The sequence below is a fragment of the Pimephales promelas genome, chromosome 3 (assembly GCF_988280905.1).
Source record: "Pimephales promelas chromosome 3, fPimPro1.hap1.1, whole genome shotgun sequence".
Classification (NCBI taxonomy): domain Eukaryota; kingdom Metazoa; phylum Chordata; class Actinopteri; order Cypriniformes; family Leuciscidae; genus Pimephales; species Pimephales promelas.
This window is the reverse complement of record NC_142771.1, coordinates 34,575,116-34,594,065: the sequence shown is the minus strand read 5'-3', so window position 1 is coordinate 34,594,065 and position 18,950 is coordinate 34,575,116. Positions and strand designations below refer to the sequence as shown.

General features: G+C 43.2%; 1 protein-coding gene across 4 annotated transcripts in view; it reads left to right on the top strand.

The window, feature by feature from the left end:
- Positions 1–18,950, top strand: part of col5a3a (collagen, type V, alpha 3a) — a 117,070-nt gene that overhangs the window by 87,350 nt on the left and 10,770 nt on the right. For all 4 annotated transcript variants that reach the window (XM_089128778.1, XM_089128779.1, XM_039686039.2 and 1 more), the window contains 38 exons: positions 1,012–1,056; positions 1,423–1,476; positions 2,004–2,048; positions 2,268–2,321; positions 4,529–4,636; positions 4,722–4,775; positions 5,059–5,112; positions 5,214–5,258; positions 5,376–5,429; positions 5,505–5,549; positions 5,674–5,727; positions 5,806–5,859; positions 6,324–6,377; positions 8,529–8,636; positions 8,858–8,947; positions 9,110–9,163; positions 9,255–9,362; positions 9,447–9,554; positions 10,603–10,656; positions 10,750–10,803; positions 10,895–11,002; positions 11,337–11,390; positions 14,185–14,238; positions 15,093–15,146; positions 15,299–15,352; positions 15,439–15,546; positions 15,619–15,672; positions 15,758–15,811; positions 15,899–15,952; positions 16,031–16,084; positions 16,170–16,277; positions 16,405–16,458; positions 16,572–16,625; positions 16,880–16,987; positions 17,188–17,241; positions 17,424–17,459; positions 17,734–17,787; positions 17,872–18,184. In XM_089128778.1, coding sequence (XP_088984904.1) covers positions 1,012–1,056; positions 1,423–1,476; positions 2,004–2,048; positions 2,268–2,321; positions 4,529–4,636; positions 4,722–4,775; positions 5,059–5,112; positions 5,214–5,258; positions 5,376–5,429; positions 5,505–5,549; positions 5,674–5,727; positions 5,806–5,859; positions 6,324–6,377; positions 8,529–8,636; positions 8,858–8,947; positions 9,110–9,163; positions 9,255–9,362; positions 9,447–9,554; positions 10,603–10,656; positions 10,750–10,803; positions 10,895–11,002; positions 11,337–11,390; positions 14,185–14,238; positions 15,093–15,146; positions 15,299–15,352; positions 15,439–15,546; positions 15,619–15,672; positions 15,758–15,811; positions 15,899–15,952; positions 16,031–16,084; positions 16,170–16,277; positions 16,405–16,458; positions 16,572–16,625; positions 16,880–16,987; positions 17,188–17,241; positions 17,424–17,459; positions 17,734–17,787; positions 17,872–18,184 — 2,725 coding nt within the window. The remainder of the gene's footprint in view (positions 1–1,011; positions 1,057–1,422; positions 1,477–2,003; positions 2,049–2,267; positions 2,322–4,528; positions 4,637–4,721; positions 4,776–5,058; positions 5,113–5,213; positions 5,259–5,375; positions 5,430–5,504; positions 5,550–5,673; positions 5,728–5,805; positions 5,860–6,323; positions 6,378–8,528; positions 8,637–8,857; positions 8,948–9,109; positions 9,164–9,254; positions 9,363–9,446; positions 9,555–10,602; positions 10,657–10,749; positions 10,804–10,894; positions 11,003–11,336; positions 11,391–14,184; positions 14,239–15,092; positions 15,147–15,298; positions 15,353–15,438; positions 15,547–15,618; positions 15,673–15,757; positions 15,812–15,898; positions 15,953–16,030; positions 16,085–16,169; positions 16,278–16,404; positions 16,459–16,571; positions 16,626–16,879; positions 16,988–17,187; positions 17,242–17,423; positions 17,460–17,733; positions 17,788–17,871; positions 18,185–18,950) is intronic.

Genomic DNA, 18,950 nt, shown 5'->3' with positions numbered 1-18,950 from the left:
AAAGCCTTCTATAAGTGTTTCTCCTGGTTTCCACGTCAGCTCTGTTTGATCTGATATGGTTTATAACAGAAACCTGCGCCGAATCGGAGTGTTTCTCACTGGATCTCGTGGTGTTGATGTTATTAATTCTGAGGCGAATTCAATGGATTTCTTCACTGGATCTCCTAGTAACAGTGTTGCGTGAGCGAGATCGGCCCGCGACTGTCAAGTTCGGGGCTTTATTTTGTCAATGGATCGCTGCTGCTGCTCCGACCACGGTCCTAATCATAAATGAGTAGCGTATTTTCGTTCCACTTTCATTTTGTTTGCATTCGCTGCTAGGCAACGACTAACGAGTCCATAGATCGCTGATTGCTCAGACGCACATCAGGTTGTGATATTTGTCTCCGTCTCCCTCCCACAGATGTTTACGCGCGCTATTCTTGTCACGGATTCATTGACGCACCGCTTTACCATGCGTTTAACGTGTGGCAAATTTACTGGTCGCACATGTGCGACTGGATGTAAAATTCAGTCGCACACTCTCAAATTTTGGTCGCAGTCTGGTCTGGAGCCCTGAAATGACGCGGGGCGTTCAAGCTTCTCCGTTCCTCCGCTCGCTATGACGAAGCTGTGCGTTGACTGAACAACATGCGCACGTTTTTTTTTTGTTTTGTTTTTTTTTCATAATCAATCCGCGGATCACGTGTGTGCCGAACCGAAGACATTGATCCGAACGGATCACGGATCAGTGATGATCCGTTGCACCACTAATATATATATATATATATATATATTCTTACCAGCCAGCAGGGGGCGCTATGTGGTACATTTCGCCAAATGTCACCCTCAACCACAAACATTCCCAATAAATCTTCACAGCATAATTTTCATGCTGAAAAAGTGATGATGCAGAGTCCTTAGTCCAGGCCTGGCCTTTTGTGTTGGCTCATTAGCTCTCTCACAGAAACAGGATGTCCCCTAATCATCCTGCTGTCATGCTAACACCTGGTTATCTTGTTCAAATCGCAGGGTCATCCTGGAAGAGAGGGTCCCCCTGGGGAGAAAGGACACCAGGTGGGTTACAATCACACACACACTGCTGCTCCACTGACCTAAATTAGCGGTGACAATTTGAAGAGGAAACGGAGAGAGCCAAGAGTCTAAATGCGGCACCACACAAAAAAGCGCTGCCCAGTCTGAAGCCTTTTGTTACAGGCGATCCAGCTGCAGTAGCTGAATTATCACCGGTCACATCACAGCGTTCTTTTATGCAGCAAAATGAGTCAAGTCGTCCTCATTGTGCGCTCATTGTTTCATTTTCACCACGAACCCTCTCGCTACGTCTTCATTCAGCACTACAATGGTTCAATCGTAGATTAATTACAGGGTATTGTTAGTGCCTGATCGCTATACTGACAGACTGTCTCTTCTCCTATTCAGGGTTTATCAGGAGCGCAAGGGCCGATCGGATATCCCGGGCCCCGTGGAGTGAAGGTGAGCGGTTTTGAGATTGCAGCTTGTTCGGTTAGGTACAAAGACACTCAAAGACGTTTGGACTTGGATGGCGGGTGGACTTTTGATTGACAGTGAATGGCAGACAACTGGCCCAGGTAGATCAGCTTAATTCTCTCCGGGAAAGCCCTTGACAGTGCACAGCACTCGTGATGGACAGACGAAAACGCTACAAGGAGGAAAACGAAACCTGTCTGGGCTTGGTTGTGTGGAAGTGTGTGATGCGATGCCCTCGGCATGCGGTCAAAGAATAAATAACGGGTTTATGCTTTGATGGTGTCATCGTCTGCATTTATGTTCTGTCACAATGGAGTTTATATTTGTAGCGGTAATGGTATGTCTTACCTCGAGCAGTTTTATTACTTTCAACAGTCTGTGCTGGTATACCGATGTCAAGACATAATTTCTGAGATTCTGTCTTTCAGGTGAACGTTTGCTATCTGAGGTTCGGAGATTGCGCAGAGATCCCTGCGGCACACACTGATACGTTTTGTCCTTTTCTTCAACAGGGCGCAGATGGGGTGAGGGGACTGAAGGGTAGCAAGGGGGAGAAGGTGAGAGAGAGAACAAAAATCCGCTTGTTTTCTCATAACAAAGCCAAGGGAAAAGAAGACAACAAGTTCAGTTATCAGTGTGGAGATAAGGCTCAGTGTTTACTGATAGTGGCTTCACTTGATGCATGATTTTCTGAGTGTGTCTATGTTTTCATGTGTGTGTGGAGCAATTTGAAGGGGGGTCGGTCTAATTGAATTTCTTTTGTCTGCCTGCTACAGGGTGAAGATGGTTTCCCAGGGGCCAAGGGTGAAATGGGCATTAAAGGAGACAGAGTGAGTATTTCCATTCAGTCTGAATAGGCCATAGCTAGTAGAGCTTGCTAAGACAAACATCCTTATTATTATTGTTCGTAATTTTTTTTTAACCAACCACCCATCTCCTAGTATAAAACTATAATGTGTAAGTTGTCCCACACATGGTACTTAAACCATGTAGCTTGTTGAGTAAAGGTATTCTGTTAAAGGTACAATATGCAAGATCGTTTCGCCACCAGGGGTCGCTAATCTCTTACAATAACAAAGGCGTATATCAATGACGTATATTCCGTATTACGCCGCCTTCACACTGGCAGTTGAAATCAGCTCCGATGCGGCTGCGAAACGACCGGAAGTCATTCATTTCCTATGGAGATTCGCAGACCGCATGCGAATGGGTCCGAAACGGGTCCGACCGAGTGCGATGCGAAGAAAATCGTGTCCGTTGGTCATCCGGATGCGTTCAAAAATTTGAACTCGTGCGAAAAGCTACGGACGGTTCCTATCCGACAATTCCAGCGGAAGTTGAGCGTTGCTATGGTACTGATAAACAAACCTGAATTATTAACATTTAATATAATAAATAACGATTTTATAACGATAAGTTGTCATGTCATTTTTTATTTTCATGACTTTCTAACGTTTATAAGGGCAGTTAATACAATTAAACTATTGACCACTATATCACATATTTTAGCCGACCTGTCAACATATCATCAGAGAGATCATACAGAACTGACAGAATCAAACTTTAATAATAATAATAAAAAAAAACAGAATCAAACTTTAATCTCTCTCTCCGCCATTTTTGTTCTACCCGTGTCCGACGCTTTTCACTGTGTAGTACGACGTCCGTTGGGAACGTATTGCGTATTACGGAGCTGATTTCAACTGCCAGTGTGAAGGCGGCGTTAAGCAGAATTATGGATGTTGTCGTCAAGCTGATGGATCTTTTATGGATGAGTGAATACATTGATGTTTGTAACATGAAGCAGGGCGCTATTGCTAGACGTATACCAGCGCCACACGCAACGCGAGTCCGTCGATATAAGGGAATAAGGACATTTAATTCTACCGAACTTCACGCTGAATTACTCACACAGGTCAGTTTATTTGAGGAATTAAACTTGAGGGAACGCAGCGCTCTAACAGTTTCACTATCACACTAAACGGCATTTGAGTGTGTTGAATGTTGTTAGTTAGGTTGTTTGTTGGCTGTATGTGACTAAGCTAGATTAACATTAGGCCGTGTGTCCGCCAAAGCGTTTTTAGCCATTTTTTCTGTTGAGACGTTTCGTTGCTATGATACAGAATATCCGCAGCAGTTTGAATGTTGTGACAGTTGGTCGGTGTGGTTTAGTCCCGCCCCTCCTCCACTGTGATTGGACGGCTGGGTAAAATGTGACAGTGATGAGCGCTGCGTTTTATCCAAAGTTGAACATTTTTCAACTCCCAGCGACCAGTAAAAACGCTGGGCGCTCGGCGCTTCAGCGTGAAAAAAACGCTCAGCGCCTCGTCACGCTCATGGCGGCGCTCCCATTGAAAACAATTGAAAACATACTGTTTGCTCAAGTAACATCCAACACTCGCGTCTCTGTCAAGTCGAAGTTAGTCGCGGGCGTGGAGCTCTCGGCATCTGGAAAGATGTTGATCTTCGTTTTAGTCCTCTTTTTGTCTCAAAGTCTGCTTGCCATTGTCCATAATATTTGAACAAAACCCTGCTAGGGACGCTCACGCTGTTGAGCTCGCATAACGGGCATAACCGACCCAGTTGTCCGCGTCTGTCGCCATGGTTACTTTAGCAGTACGAAACGCAGGTACGCGGATATGACGTCATTGACTGTCGACTCCTCACCTCTGCTCACACGCCCCGTTTCCTCGGTTAAAAATCGCAATTTTCTCACGTTTTACAAATAGTTGGAAACATTTGGGATATTGTAAGTAATCAACTAAGCAAAACATATAACATTGGCCTAGTGGTTTTTGGATATTTTACTGCAAAAATCCTGCATATTGCACCTTTAATGTTTAAAGCCATCAAACGTGCAATTTATTCCAAAAAGAGGCAAAAACCCGTTGAGAGAGTGTCCCAAGCCATATCCAGGGATAGAAAATCATAGACATAATTGAAATGTATTAACCTTGGGCCAAAAAGCAAACACCTTTTAACCACCCATTGATGGCATGCCATAGATTTTATAGTAAATCTCATTGTGCATGCTTAGGGCGATAATGGGGCTACTGGAAATCGTGGTGAAGACGGACCAGAGGGGCCGAAGGGTCAGTCAGGACCCCTGGGAGAGTCTGGACCTCCGGGTATTGCTGGAGAAAAGGTAAATACCTACAGTCTATTGAGCATTATTTATATTATATTCCGATCATTTTCTTTAATTTTCTGACGACTCATTCCATGTGCAGGGCAAACTTGGAGTTCCGGGATTGCCTGGATATCCCGGCAGACAGGGGTCCAAGGTAGAGCATCATCATTGAAATTACAATAACCCGATTTTTACACTAAATTCTGAAAGCCGCAGGTCTCCGTCATGGTATATTAATATTTCCATATTACCTTTTTACTGAGGATGATTAATGGCCATTTAGAGGGTGTTTTATTAATAGCTTATCTGAAGCTACAATTATTATTTGCCGTATTTATGGTAATTGGACTTCTGAGGTTAATTTGTGGTTAATTAAATGTTGAGATTGATTAATGAATGGAATGTGGTAATTGATTAACCTTTGCATTTGTCCACAGGGATCATTGGGCTTTTCTGGCACAGCTGGGCTGGAAGGAGAGAAAGGAAAGAGGGTGAGAGGCCAGGGCCACTTTACACTGTCCGAGAGATTACACACACCCTGCTGCATTCATGTGTGTGGGCTTTTTTTTTAATGAACCTTTTTTTTTTACAGGGACCTGCTGGACAGGCCGGTGCCGATGGCGAAAGAGGTCCAAATGTAAGTCTTTAGACACCTCAGCACATGCAGCGATTAATGAGGGAACAGCCAATGATGATTGACTGAACAATCATTTTAATCAAGCATATTTGGGTGTTTGGTTCCTATTGTTTGCAGGGTGCACGTGGGGGAAGAGGAGCACGAGGACCGACAGGGAAGCCGGGAGCCAAGGTAAGAAAGCCATCCTCATACAGATAATGATCCTATAGAAAAAAAGATTGTGATGTCCCTTTGTCTTATGCTCAGGGCTCTGCTGGTCATGACGGCCCACAAGGTGCCACAGGAGAGAGAGTATGTTATCTATTACAATTCTCCTCATATTACACGGTCAATCTACCAGACTAATGTGAGATTTCAGATTTCTTTTCATTGCCGGGGATAAATGAATAACAGTGCTTCTTCCGCTCTGCTTTAGGGCCCTCAAGGACCACAAGGACGCAATGGAGAGGCCGGGCCAAAGGGACCAAATGTAAGTGACCAGTAAAGAAAGAAAACTCTCTGAGAGAATGAAAGAATACCTCTCACATGTTTTGTTCTTTCTTTCCAGGGCCCTGCGGGAAAGGACGGGTTGCCAGGTCACCCAGGTCAACGAGGAGAGCCAGTGAGTCAGTTTTTATATTAAAGATAATCATTTCATAGAAAGATAACAATGGTCATGTCCCAAATGGCGCATTTCATTTGATGTGACTTGAGCACCCCTCTGAATCCCTAAATGACAAAATAAGACACTTTATGGGTCTTGTGGACTTTAGCAAAGACCCTGAGACCACAGTGTGTCCACTTTATTATTTAATGACTTGAGTGCTGGTAAGAGCCACTGTGTACCCTTAATGCCGAGCTAGTGCAGACCCCATTGCAAACTACTACAGTCTATGCGGCATCACTGTGCAAGTGTAGGGCATGTTTAACCTTACATTTCTATATGAATTCCCTTAACTAGATACACTGAATAGTAATTTGTTTTTTCTAAACAATAGTAAAAGCTATTTTGCTAAGACCAGCCGGTTTTGCTTCTGAAATAGTATTTTTGAATGTGAATGTGAATTTTTTTTTTTTTTCATACAGGGATTTCAAGGAAAGACGGGTCCCCCCGGGCCTGCTGGAGTGGTTGGACCACAGGTGAGTTGATCACACCCCATTTTAACGATCTAAAGTGCACGTCGCAAGTGCACTTAGGGCGTGTCCGTATCCACTTTTGCTAGTTCAACGACAGGAAAAGTGGTCGGCGCACCAGGTGCATGGTCTAAAAAGGTTGTCACAATTCTCTTAACCCTTTAACGCATACGACCACACCGGTGTGATCAGTCTTGGCTGGTCCCTGGAGCATAAATTCAAACGTGCTTTCGCGCGCTGGCTGGCGCTGAGCCAGAGACGGATGCACTCAGTGCTGTCATATATCACAACTATTGAGTGTTTTCAACATTTAAATACACATAAGTACTAGCAAAACGATGATTTTGAGTTTGTAAAATACACACTGATGTCTATGGAAGCGGCAATAATAATCCTTTCAATTATAATAAGACGACACGTTTTATTCATATCAGATACACATTGTGTAAGTAGCTTTACATTTGACTCTATTCTTCTCCCAGTTCACGGGCCACTTACTTTCATGTATTTTGTGAGAAGTGGAGGAATTGACGTTATAAATCCAACAGATCCGATTCTCTGAACTGTAAAACAAACTAAAATGGCGCCGCCCATTGTGCGTACAGCTCAACTAACGCGGTTGTTATAAAGATCTTTAAACAACAAAACCCATCCACTTGCACATATTTGACAATCGGAATATCAGTGTTTCATGCTATAGCTAATACATTTGAGAATATTTTTAATAAAAAAGGAAAAATGACTTAAAAGCAGATCATCATTCATTCAGCGCTGTGTTCTGGTTGCGCTGTGTCACGTGACAAGCAATGACGGGTCACCATGGAAACATTAAAGTGGCAAGTTCTAAATAACGGTCGCCTTGAAAAACTCACGCTGGGGGGTCAGTTAGAATATTTGGTAACACTTTACAATACGGGTGCACTAATAAGCATTAATTCATGCTTAACTAATGCACAGATAATACTGAACTAATGTGTAACTAATGATTATTTAAGCTATTCATTAATGATTACCACATTAGGAACCAATTAAGTCTCTGTAAGGTTCATACATGAATTGTTATTAATTAAATATGTAATTGTGGATTAATTCCATAATAACTCATTTTTGTAACTAATGGTGTCAATTAATATGCTAATTACCAGAATGAGCCAAAGCCTTGTATTTCAATTTCCAGATAATATGACAGGTACACTAATATGCACTAATACATGATTAATTACTTCATTGTTACTGCAAATTCATGTGCGAATTACTACAATTACTAAATGACTAGTTAATAATGATGTGCCCCAACAAGTAAAGTCATAACATAATGATACCTTTGCAAATCGTTAGCTAATGATTAATTAAAGCAGACAACTAGAAGTTGAAGTGCATAGCTTTGACTAATTGTGGTAATTAACACATTAATTTACACTATTAGTTAAGAAAATATGTTATTAAGGAATTAATACACAAAGACACATTGAATTAATAGCAATTCATGTATTACTTAATCTATTAATCATATTGACTCTTTATTAGTTGCTGATGCACTAATCATTAATTAATGGTTTAGTTCTTCATTAGTTATTCATTAACTCATGATTATCTGTGCATTAGTTAAGCATGAATTAATCACATATTAGTGCTACCGAATATTTTAAACCTACGTGTGAAAGGGTTAATAAGTAATGAGTGTGTTTTGGGCGTAACGTGCAATGAACTAATAAGAGTCTCATCTCCCATTCCCTTTAAAAGCCAGTTGCGCTCGCTCCATGGCGGATTCGCTATTTACATGGTGAAATTTGCAAGCTTCTGTAGCGAGGAAATGGATTTGCTCTACAGACCATCTACGGTACAAAGTGTACAACCATTGTGGATCCGCCTATTGGTTCACATTACTAACGTGCTCTTTAAATGAAAAAAAAAAAGTCTATTTTAGTTTCCTCAAAATAGCAACGCACCAACAATGCGCCTGAACACACCTCGTTTTCAGACCAGCACGCCCATGGGTGCAAATGCATTTGCTATTCAAACAACGTGGCGCAGGACGTGAAAATGATAACTGCGTCAGACTGAAACTAGCAAAAAACACTTGATTGATCACAAACACAATGAAACACAATGATTGATCTGATCCAATAAAGCTGTCTCACTTATCTTCTATTCCAGGGAAAAAGTGGGGAGACTGGACCGACTGGTGACAGGGGTCACCCAGGTGCCCCAGGACCCCCTGGAGAGCAAGGTCTGCCAGGAGCTGCTGGCAAAGAGGGAACCAAGGTTAGATATCAGCATTAGAATCAACATCGTCATGAAACAAACCAAACACATTCATCTCGTTCTAAGTTACATCGCTCATTACACTCCATATGTTTCTGCTCATTCAATATGAATGGAGCTCCCAGCTTGACTCGGTGCCTATAAAGAATGATGGATGACTCCTAATGAGTGAGAGAGTTGTGGAAATAGAGATCCATCTCTCTGTGTTCTCTGCTCCCCAGGGAGATCCAGGCCCCGCAGGGCTCCCCGGGAAGAGTGGTCCTGCTGGTCGTCGTGGATTCAGAGGAGAAAGAGGCTTACCTGGCACTCCGGTAACGTACCTCAGCATATCTGAGCGAATATCTTCTGAGAATCCCCACTGTGATGGCTGCTGCCTTTACTTAACTGACAAATGTTCCAGCATGAAAGCAGGCTTTGAACAAAGATAGGATTTTTTGACATGGCTTCTCTTTCTTACATTCATGGTTTATTAGGGTACTGCTGGTCTGAAGGGTGGAGAAGGCCCCCCTGGCGTCGCAGGACCAATTGTAAGTGAATTCCAATTGTCATACACCATTCTCATCCTCTTGATTTTCCTTATTATAGTTCACCTAACACCTAATTTTTCTGTCTGCACAGGGTGCCACCGGAGAGAGAGGACCTTCTGGAGCTGCAGGTGCCATTGGTCAGCCTGGTCGTACAGGAGGTGTCGGCCCCGCTGGGCCAATGGGAGAGAAGGGCGAGCCGGTGCGAGTCAGCAGGATGTTGTATTCTGTGAAATGAGAAGATTTAATGCCGGCTTCAAGAGTAATTCCCTCTGTTCCTCTTCAGGGTGAGAAAGGTGCAATTGGCCCTGCTGGGCGAGATGGAGAGCAAGGGCCTGTGGGATTACCTGGTCCTGCAGGGCCACCTGGTCCACCAGGAGAAGACGGAGATAAGGTACAGCTTTGAATACCTTTTCAGTAGTTGAGCATGTCATGCTGGTTGTTATTTAAAGGTGCAGTGTGTAGATTTTAGTGACATCTAGTGGTTTGGTTGCGAATTGCACTAAGGGCTCACCCCTCCCTTTCGATGAAGCTACGGTGGCTAAAACGCGACAAACATATCGTCGTCTGAGACAGCAGAGAATAGCCAGAGTAAGCCAAGAGTGTGTCCGTTATAAACCACATCATGGATTAAGCTTACAAAGCCATAGTCAGTTGATGATCAAGGGTCTAAATATATATATCATAATAATAGTAATCAGCTGATTGTCTCACAAACGTAACCAGCAGATTTCTCCCCACATAGCAAACCAGACCGTGAGAGAGAAGAACCACATGAATCTAACAGGATAGTAAAAGTTTAGCTGGCTAATATGAGCTGTTAGGCTGGAGGGCTGTAGCTGTGCTGGTTAAGGCGTAAAGCATTGTTTATAGTAACTCGACGCGTCCGCATGAGCGCAAAGGTGAGAATAAATTTTTTTTTGTCTGTTTTTGAAAACTCTTCGTGATCGACTTAAAATGCTTCCAAGATCAACTTGTCGACCGCTATCGAAGGGTTGGTGACTCTGTAACATTACTGTTTTACGATCAATAGTACTAATCAGCTGATTGTCAAAGCCATAACACGGCGAGGGTGAAGACCTATGTTACATGAAACAATCCAACTACATATTTAACACCACTGACGAGGGAAAAGTCACTACTCACGGTGTGTATGGCTTCTAGCTTTCTGCGACTTCTCTTTCATGGTATGAATGAAATGCGCTGTGTGTTCGCTGTCGACTACGGTAGAAACATGACGTCACAATATGTCGAAGGGGGTGCCCGTGGTTATGTAGATAATAAATGTCTCATTCTAAGGTAATAAAAACATAACGGTTTATTGAGTAAGGTCTTTATACACCACTGAACACATAGTTATGGATCTTATATGGCATTTCTGTCAATAGATCCTCAGAAATATTACACATTGCACCTTTAATGGGCATGCGTATGTTTTTCAGGGGGAGACAGGAGGACCAGGGCAGAAAGGCAGCAAAGGAGACAAAGGAGAAGGGGTGAGTATCTATCCTTATATTGTCAAGGAATGAACATAACATAAACCTTCATTAGAGGTACATAACACTGTATCTCTGTTTCTTATCTCACAGGGTCCCCCAGGGCCGCCCGGGAGCCAAGGACCTTCTGGACAGCCAGGTTCACCAGTATGTAATAAATGTGGTGTGTGTTACAATGTGTGAAACATTGCTTGGAATTCTGTGTGTGTTTACAGTCCAGCACTGATGTCTATTTAAGGGTCTGGATGGAGAGCCAGGGCCCCGGGGACAGCAGGGAATGTATGGCCCAAAAGGAGATGAAGGTCCACGTGGTTTTAAAGGGGCGACTGGACCAACAGGGTTGCAGGTACAGGATATGCCACATACATTTGTTTTGTTTTTTTTTCAGACTGTGACTCTGAAAAGTAAACAAAACAAAATCAAAGTTGGGTCTATGAGAAAACAATAGCAGAGGGTTGCTTGATTTGCAGGACATTTTTGTAACTAGACTGCCATTTTAAACCTACATCCCTGAGTTGTTGAGCATTGTCAGTTCCAGATGTCCTTATCTATTGACTGCATGCATGAATGCACTGTGTTTGCAAAATCTTAGTTTATCTTCATCCAGATGGGACATCGTTTTCACAGTTCACTGAGGGGGTTAATCCACCTTAATTCTGAATCTGAATCTGTTCATTTAGGGAATGCCTGGACCCCCTGGAGAGAAGGGAGAAAGTGGCCATGTTGGATCTATGGTAAGATTTGCATATCAGAAAACCCTTATATTAACACTTTGGCACTAGAATCTTTTTTGTCTTCTTTATACCAATAAATACTACAAAATGCAAGCTGGAGGTTTGGGCAAAATTGAAGAATTTCTTATCCATCGGTTAATGAGTTGGAATTTGAATATAATTTTCCATACTCCACAGGAAGTTGAATTGCAATTTGAACTGATTGTAGTCTGTGTTGAAGCGTTCTTCCAACCTAATCCATAAAATTGTTAAATATAAAGAAGTATATAAGTTGTACATATTTCTACATATTCAAACATTTGTAAACCTTTTTGTAAGACACTTCTGCAGTTAATTTGATATATTTTTGCACATAACTTTAATTCTACTTCTTGCTCAAATTGCAGTTATGTGTCCTGTGTTGTGTGCTACCTCAGTTCAAATTCAGAAACTGAAATGTCTAAATGTAATTTCAAAAATATTCTCCAAATGTAAAGGGTTCTAAAAGAAACAAGTCACTAAATTTTCTGCATTCAAGTTGTCCAAAACCTGAATGATACCTCAAATAATAACACTTGTCAAAGACACTGCTGTTACTATTTCCAAACCTGTTCTAGGCACTATGCACTATTTTAATATCTGCTTTGTTTGACACATCCTGCTGATGATCTGAATCAGGTGTTTGAATAGTGGATATAATGTGCACTGTTGGGGAGGCTCCAGGATCAGGTTTGGAAACCACTGTTCTAAGCAATCACATTTTCACCTGGCAGATGAGAAAATAGATGATCCCTTAAAAATCCCTTAGATCTAAGGAGCGATATTTCATAAGCATATACTGTACGCCAATTGGAAATGGCTTGGTATCCACCCGTAACACCCTATCATGGCAAGCAAGCACAACTTACATTTACACATTTACTTAAAGGGGTCATGAACTGGCTTTTTAAATTTTATTATATTGTTGTCTGGGGTCAACTGATGACGTTTGCTTGGTTTTTGCATTCAAAAACATCAAAATGAATAAGTAATAGGCTATTTTGCACCCCAGTTTTGAGCCTAGCTGAAAAACGCTCGGTTTTTATGGGCGTCTCGCACTGAAGACTTGGAAGTAAACGCCCACTGCTGTGAGTGGATAACAGTTTTGCATATTATAATGAGTTTCAACTCACCCGTCGGTGCACTTGGGGGAAAATGTTTTGAAAACCTCAATGTTGTAAAATGGCAACCGGAATGATTCGCCCCAGAGTCTGTGTGTTGCACCATTCCTGTCAGATCCAACATACACGGCACAGCACCGTTCTTTACTCTTAATCGGTCTGCAAATCCAGTCTTGTTTACAAATCAATCCTCAGTGAAATGAAGCAGAACAGACGGACGATATTTTACCTCATCAGCTGGAACGTCATTAAAAATAAAGTTTATCCATGCAGTCCTATTGGAATCCAGAGGATTCCTTCTTCCACAACCAGGAACTGCACAAAATTTTGTTTTGCTCGGTACCTCGATCCGGTTTGTCATCACGAGGCATCTATATTATTTAGCTATGTGTGTAATGCGTGTAATGCGTGAATCGGTGGGCAGGGCTAAACCGGTCGTGTTGAAGTAGGCGTTGATCTTCTTCTGCGGGGGTGGTCTTTTATCCTCTTTGACGTCATAGTTCCCCACTTTGAAAAAACAGTCGTTTGCTGAGCCTGGTGTCAATAAAAGCTTTTATTGGACTAACAAGGACGTTTTCAGTTCTGAAACCTACAGGATATTCTTATAATATGATGACCTCTTAGATGTCAAAGGAAAAATGTTTATTTCTCAGTTCATCACCCCAAAGTAAAAACATAATTTGTTGTTCAAATTTATTCATGACGAAATAATCATTCACGTATCACACTAGTCAGTCCATCTTTTTAAACCTGTACACCATTTCTTGTGTGTGTGTGTGTGTAGGGTCAGTAGAGATCTATAACACTGAGAGATGAGGAAACTGTTAAAGAAACCATCATTCATGTGTGTGAGTGTATAAGTGTCAGGCCCGTATGAGCCGAGAGTGACAGAAGAGAGAGAGTGATGCTGGTTCTGAAGTGGAAGGCAGCATGACAGCTGCTAATCAGATTACCGCGAGCCTGGGCTGTCTAATGAGCGCGCTCCTTTGTGACAGTCTTCTCGCGGCTCCGTCAACCATGAAGGAATGCAAAACAAGATTCTCAACGGTTCCACACACTTGCACGATTAGATGAAGTGCATCAAAACTGAGCAAAAACAAAGCCACAAGACCGCCTCACTGGGACCGCCTCATCCATGAGCGAATGCCGTGGATCATGGGATTTCCAGGCCCTAAAGCATAGCCCCCGAATTTCCCGTTTTCTCTATACCGGATTGTGTTAAGCCTCTGTGATGGATTCTCGAGTTTGGGGGTGTTGTATATTTTTGAGACTACACAATCAGCCTTGGTGTTGATGCTCGCCGCAGTCTATCCAGCTGGATGCCTCGCGAAGCACTAATATCTCTCGGTGGAGACTGCGTGCGGCGCACTAGCAATGGGTTTTGGCCAGTTTGATTAATGGCTTGTGTTCCGCCCTTTGCCGCACTAAGAGGTATGCTTCAGGAGTTGAAAATTCATGCAGTGTAACCAGAGAATGGAGAAGTAAGATGGTCCTTATTAAAATCCAGACACACAGAGAGGAAATCAGCCCGCCCGTAATAGCCTGTCACCACCATGTCATAGAAATGTACAAAAATAAAAACACCTTCCTGACACAGAGAAAGGTGCTGATTGTAGAAAAAGTGTCAAATGCTTAATCTTTCTGCTTCTCATCAGGGCCCTCCAGGACAACATGGTCCGCGTGGCCCCCAGGGAGCCATTGGGGGAGAGGTAAGTGTCTTCCTGTTTTCCTGCTGTGCTGTAGGGTTCAAGTTCAGGACAGTATATCAGCACTGATTAGGGGTTGTTTTGTAGTTAAACACCTCAGTGGGCTTTGCTTCACGACTCCTGTGTATCAACACACTGCCGTGCCGTAGATGAAACCCCCTGGGCTGTTATGAGGTCACATACGACACCTCATTTCTCTTGCCTCAGTCTTTCATCCTCGCCATATCTCTTTCTGCCCACCCTCTGCTGATTTTGAGTGTTAAATTATTAACAAGAAGTGTGATATGATCCCTCTGCAAGAGTTATATTTACTTCTCTATGAATGATTAAGGAATATTAGACTATCATCCCTGAGAGAGAGTTATATTTACCTATATTAATGGCCGCCTTTGAACTTCTCCCATGTGTGAATAATTGAAAAGCGAGAGATGCGACAGTGACCCATACGCCAGCACTCTGCCTGAGCTGGAGAAGAGAGGAGATGTGCAACGGGGGTGATGGAGCCCGTCACATGAACACGGCACAGGTAGTCAGGATAAGAGATGAAGAAAGCGGTCCGTATAGATGCGCTGGGCATCCATTTGGCTTTATGTGTTCCCCTTACTTAAAGGCACTCAGCAGAGAGACTCAAGAGACCAGGGCATTCATACTCAGCAACTGCAGCCATAAACACTTCAGCCATGGAGGAAGCTGAACAATATGGCGTTTTAGCTTAATAAAATGTGATTACATATACACAGAGACTGTGTTGGGTAGTCTGTAATCTCATCACCGGAATGTCAACAGTCCGCAAGTCAAGGAGACAGCCTTGCATGCATTATGTATGAAACTGACCCAGTTTTGTTCTGTGTGGCAAGGGTCCTCAGGGCATGCCGGGCGGAGTGGGCCAGCCGGGAGTGGTGGGAGAAAAGGTAGACCTCTCTTACTGTGTTTCGGATTTATGGGGGAGGTTGTATTTATTTGTTGGTGGGTAGCTACGTAAACATGTAAGCCTAAGTATGATGGATGGTCGCTTTCTTTTTTGCTTTATTCTCTTTGTTCGCCTCTTCTGCGCTCTGTCTAGGGTGAGGACGGAGAAGCAGGGAATCCTGGAAATGTGGGTGAAACTGGCCCCTCTGTAAGTCATTTCCTCCTGTTACTTCTTTTTCTCATTAGTTTTTATTGTCTATGTATCACTAACTTTTCTGTTGCTTCTATGTCGAGGGAGAAAAAGGTGACTTGGGTGAGAAGGGTGATACCGGCCCCTCTGGGGCTGCAGGGCCCCCTGGATTAAGAGGCACACCTGGATCGGACGGACCCAAAGGAAACCCAGTGAGTAACTACTCCCATAGTTAAAAACTGTCAGGAAGGTGTTACCCTAACATCATCCATTTCCCTCAATAGGGTCCCCTTGGATTTCCTGGAGACGCGGGACCCCCTGGAGAGCCAGGTGCTAATGTAAGTGCGCCAGCACACACCTGGCTCAATTCAAGCTTGGCACATTTTGATGGTGAATACACATTTGAATAATTGTCGTTTATAGGGTATTGATGGTAGACCAGGAGCTAAAGGGGATAATGGCGATCCTGGTAAAGCTGTAAGTAGAGTATTCGAACAGTTTGTGATGCTGATGAAATTATACATTTGTGAAACTAATTGAAATAAATATTCTGTTTTCGAACAGGGACCCCAAGGAGCCTCAGGGGAGCCTGGCCCTCCAGGGCCACCAGGACGGAGGGTGGGTTTGGCCACTGTGAATTGTGTACAGAATGATTTCCATACTGTGTTATCTAATCACTAGTCTCCTTCTACACAGGGACATGTAGGTCCTGAGGGAAAAGAAGGGAAGCAGGGAAAAAAGGGGGCAAAGGTAAGTCCTTTATAATAAACCTTCATTTAAAATCTCATATGTAGCATATAAATGTTTTACACTAGGACATTGCTATCTTCGTCAGGGTTCTGCTGGTGCTGAGGGTCCAATAGGGAAGACAGGGCCTGTCGGACCACAGGGACACCCTGGAAACCCTGGTCCAGAGGGTTTGCGTGGGATTCCAGGCTCTGCTGTGAGTCTTTTTTTTTTTTTTTACAGTACATCAATCTGCTGTAGATAGCAGATATCTAACCATATGACTGAACTCTCTGACCGTTTAATCTATCTTGAACGTATCGCTCTGCCTGGTTCTTCTCCAGGGGGAGCAAGGGTTAAACGGGCCCCCAGGGCAAACGGGCCCCCCAGGACCTATGGTAGGGTTTACACCACTTCTTTCTCTCCCATATCGATCTACAACTGTATCAAATACTGGTCTAAGAAAAGACGACAAATGATTTTGGGCTTTACTTGGCTGTACTTTATATAGGGGCCAGCTGGATTACCAGGACTGAAAGGAGATCCTGGCATTAAAGGAGATAAGGTATGAGAGCATTATAAAGGTGTGATACCTGACTGCATCATAGATGTGCACTTTTTTACTCTATATTTAAACTATAAGAGAGCTGTAAATGCAAGTGAACGACAATTACATCTCTCACTAAAGACGAGCATAAAACTCTCAAAGCATAACTTCCTGGCAATGTGGTCATGCTGGAATATTCTTTGTGTTTGCAAAATTATGGCATGTGGAAATTGTAATGGCTCAGTGCACAAGTTGACCTTTGTGTGGTCTAGGGTCATGGTGGGCTGATTGGCCTGATTGGAGCTCCAGGAGAGATGGGGGAGAAAGGAGATCGAGGCCTGCCGGGAAATCAGGGAGTACAAGGCCCCAAAGGAGACGCTGTATGTATATATAAATTGTATTACCTATACAGTGTATGTATATACAATGTATAAATAGAGTCAATCGAGCCAATCAGAAACTGTAGTTGCTAAGAAACCTAAGTCATGAGGAATGCTTAATAAAAACTGATTTTGAATTTTAACTAACTTCAGCATGAATGGCATTAATTAATGATGGTCTTTTGATTTCTTGATAACAGGGCATTGCTGGTCCTACTGGCCCTACTGGCCCACCTGGACCCCCTGGGTTGTCTGTAAGTTGCCTTTTTCAGTTGCATTCCTTTTTCTCACTATATTTATTCATTAGCCCGTATTATTTATTTATTTGTGTGTGTGTGTGTGGAACTGTTTTTGAAGATACCTGTGTTTTTAAATTGATTTGTGAAATCATATTGGGTGTTTTTTTCATTACGGTCACTTTCTTTTTCATTGGTAGGGTTCAATAGGTGATAAAGGATCTAAAGGAGACCAGGTTAGTATACAGTTTTCTCACTGCAATCTTGTTTTTTAGCCTCTCTCTGTTTATATGGCATTAGTTTGTTCTGATCTGAGCTCTTGCTTCTGTTATGAAACCCGAGTGAAAGACATTGGCAGTGCCAGAGTTGTATCCTGCAGCTCCAACTTGTATAATCCCTCTGAACGGATCGCCATATGAAGCTTTGAATTGGCAGTGGCCTTTGAGGAAGGTGCCAAATTTAGGGATGCCTGACTAAACTGTTTCTGTCCCCCCCCCCCCCCCCCCAAAGGGAGCCATCGGTGCAAGAGGAGATCCAGGACATGCTGGCCCACCTGGACCACCTGTAAGCCACCATTATTTCTCTTTACTTTTCTGTCTGTGTCTTTTATCCTGTCTCCTCATGTCTCTCATCACTCTATTTCCCTAGGGCCCACCAGCCACCATGATCGAGCCACTGCCAATCAGAGAGGGACGTAAAAAGCGAAGGAGACACTCAAACCGACAAGGAGTCGGAGCCAGGGAAGAGACTGCGGAGGAGGAGGAAGTAGTCCAGCTTAACATGGAGGATTTCCTACAGGCAGACGAGTCTCTGGATGACCCAGAAGGCATGGAGGAGGTGTTCGCTTCACTCAACTCAATGAAAACGGAGGTGGAGCTCATGAGAAAACCACTCGGGACCTTCGAGAGTCCTGCCCGCACATGCAAGGAGCTGATGTTGTGTCACCCAGAATACAAAGATGGTGAGGAAGTCTAAACACATTTCCCCATAGTTCATTAATTACATCCAAAAGGAAGGAATTCACTAAGAATGCCTGCTGATCTGGGTTTATTTGCACATGCTGACTGTTCACTAAAGGAATTATGTAAATAAGCTAACATTTTAAAACCTGAGTTGAATGGAAATTTCACAGTGCAATTCACTATCTTGCAGGCCAGTTTTGAGTGCTTTGCTGTGGAAGATTAGCATACTACCACAGTCTGACAAAATTCACTGGGAGTGTATAGTATCACTATACTCCACTGATGTCCCTGAATCAGCTTTTTAAAGTCCCTGTAAAACCGGAAGTTGCAAACATACTTTCTCCAGTGTTGTGACGTGAATACTAAATGAGGCAAAATAGTGGGCGTGGATTTTTTTCCAACTAGCACCTGTAATGTTTTTTTTCCCTGAACCTGACTACCCTACAATAATACTCACTCTAGTCGGGCAAGTCTTATACTTTTACCCTAGCACGTCTACAGTCAACGTCGGCTGGGTGCTAATCCTATAACCCTAGCGTGTCGACGTCGGCCGGGTGCTAATCTTATAACCCTAGCGTGTCTACAGTCGACGTCGGCCGGGTGCTAATCCTATAACCCTAGCGCGTCTACAGTCGACGTCGGCCGGTTGCTAATCCTAATCTAAGACGGACTCCAGCGAATGTCCTTTCAATGCTTATAATTACGGCCAGGAGAGTTCTCGAGCAATACTCAGAGAATCTCCCAAGTAAAAACAAGGCCGGGGGG